General features: G+C 43.2%; 1 protein-coding gene across 1 annotated transcript in view; it reads right to left on the reverse strand.

The window, feature by feature from the left end:
• Window positions 1–1,266, reverse strand: part of LOC125025911 (formin-2-like) — a 3,222-nt gene extending 1,956 nt beyond the window's left edge. The window contains exons 1-3 of the mRNA XM_047614245.1: window positions 1,195–1,266; window positions 829–902; window positions 1–452 (exon numbers count right to left, since the gene is read on the reverse strand). The exon at window positions 1–452 is cut by the window's left edge and continues 1,956 nt beyond it. Coding sequence (XP_047470201.1) covers window positions 1–452; window positions 829–902; window positions 1,195–1,204 — 536 coding nt within the window. The 5' untranslated portion in view covers window positions 1,205–1,266. The remainder of the gene's footprint in view (window positions 453–828; window positions 903–1,194) is intronic.
• Window positions 1,267–2,481: the final 1,215 nt, after the last annotated feature.

Below are 2,481 nucleotides of genomic sequence, written 5' to 3' on the forward strand. Positions count from 1 at the left end.
CCTCCTGGAGTAGGAGGCTGAGGTGGAAGTCCTCCTGGAGTAGGAGGCTGAGGTGGAAGTCCTCCTGGAGTAGGGGCGCAAGATACTCGAATTGAGGACTTCATCTGAGGGTTTTCTGTAGATGGGACCCGAGGTGCGAGATATGCCGGAGGTTCACTCTGGAAAAAGTAATTTCCTTGAACTAACTCTCTAGGAGAATTTAGTTCGCAGGACCGGGTCTCTTCATAGTTGTCGGTGCCGTCATCCCTCCTATAAAACGTTATAAAAGAGCGCTGGGGAACATGCCTAGTCGGAGAGTCAGTCTTCTTTCCAACGCATAATGACGGAGAGCGATTTAGGGAACCTCTGGTGTTACCGGAAGACGGGGATGAGGTAACGGCCGCCCTGGTATGTTGAAACGGATGATTTTCCCTCTGGCTGCTGTTGCTCTGAAATGAGTCCCTTTTCCTAGTCTGCAGAATAGAAAAACGGATAAAAGAAGTGTCACGTGGATTTAAAAAGAATGTCAGACAATTAGCTACAGGATATACCTTAGCAAAATTAATTGGATATCTCTGACGAATAATTAAAGTCAGGATGTGCTACGCACTAGATAATAAGGGCAAATTCTGATATGTGATGAAAAGAGAGGAAGAAAGGGAAAAGCGTCCTTTATAATGCATAAACATGTATTATATATACTGTATATTCAGTACTTTCAACAGTCATACTAGTTTATCCAATAGATATATTTTATCTTTTATTTCTATAAATATTACAACAATTTACTCTCAGATACTGAACATTAGGAAATATTAACACATACAGCTCAGAAATATAATAACTAACCTTGCAAAAATAACAGCATAGCGAAAAGACACACAGAAGAACAATCGGCAACAAAATGTAGAGTGCGATTTTGCCTGGAAGTATAAATGACGTGTAAAAAGAAATCCTCTTCGTGATTGTGTATCAATGATAAAAAAATTTGCAGTGCTTGTAACACAACATAATGTACTCTTTATGCACCAATTCTGTAGTTCTGAGTATAGTAATGGAGTACGTACTTATCATTCATTCCGATAATGTGAGGAAATGTGTCTTAGAGTCCATTAATGACAAGGGATTAATTTATCGTCTGTCGCATTTGGTAATCACAACGTAAATATCTAAGAGCTTATAAGAAAAAGAGGAAATATTATAGTTAACACCTACTGAAGTCCATGGTTCAGAAAGAAGTCTCACTGCGCCCAGCTCCAGTTACGCGTCACAGATGTTGCTTTGTCAGAAATTTGAAAGGAACTAATCTCATTCGCAGTGTAAGCTCACGCATAGGGATATGTTGCGTAACACACCAAAATAGGAAACGAAACTTCCTTGTAGCTCTTTCCGTAAACACACTCTTGAAGATATCGGTCCGGTGAAATTAATTGTTATATCGGTTTACTGTTCAATTTAAGAGCTAAAACAGAACGCGTTATATCGACAAACCGAAAACAACAAAAAAATCGTAGACTTTGTAAATTAAGTTTATGGTTAGTATGGCTTATATGGAAATATTGCGATGCACAGGAAGTTGACTAATAAATTACTAAAATAGGACTGAAAAAATATATGACTCACTGCATCGTCATCTATATGTAGATACTAGCATACATACAAACGCGCGCGCGCGCACACACACACACACACACACACACACACACGCACACGCACATGCACACACACACACACACACACACACACACACACACACACACACACACACACACACACACACATACACGCACGCACACACACAAACACACACACACATACACATACACACACGCACACGCACACGCACACGCACACGCACACGCACACGCACACGCACACACACACTCATATATATATATATATATATATATATATATATATATATATATGTATGTGTGTGTGTGTGTGTGTGTGTGTGTGTGTGTGTGTGTGTGTAAGCGTAAGATACCACCGCAAGCCACCAGATGTAAACGTAGGAGATATGTTGGGAGCTCCACTGTCCCCAGATGTAACGAGTGACCACATAAGCCACCCGATGTAAGCGTAAGAGAAATTCTAGGACGGTCAATGAAAGGGGTCTTAGCTTGATGGTTTATTCCTGAAGATAGATATGAGACCCCCAAGACCCCCGTGTCCCCGTGTGGAGGACGTGCTGGTGGAGCTGGACCCTGTGTAGCTTGGCCTGTCTGCCGTGTCTCTCTCTCCGTCTCTTTCCTGCCCAAGGAGAAAGGCAGCTGCTTGAACGGAGGTTTGAAGTGTGCCATCCGGTCTTGCTACGGATTGTTGACATCGCTCGGCCACGCGCAAGGCTCGTCCTCGAGCCGTTTGCAACGCTCGAGACACTGCAGTAGCGCATAGGGATACAGGTTCTGTTCGGTATCTTCAGATGGTTGCTGGTGATCCGATGGTCGCTAGGGTCGTCGCGTGCCAGGGTAGCGGGTGCGGCGGAGGTTTCGCACAGAG

The sequence above is a fragment of the Penaeus chinensis genome, chromosome 5 (genome assembly GCF_019202785.1).
Source record: "Penaeus chinensis breed Huanghai No. 1 chromosome 5, ASM1920278v2, whole genome shotgun sequence".
NCBI lineage: Eukaryota > Metazoa > Arthropoda > Malacostraca > Decapoda > Penaeidae > Penaeus > Penaeus chinensis.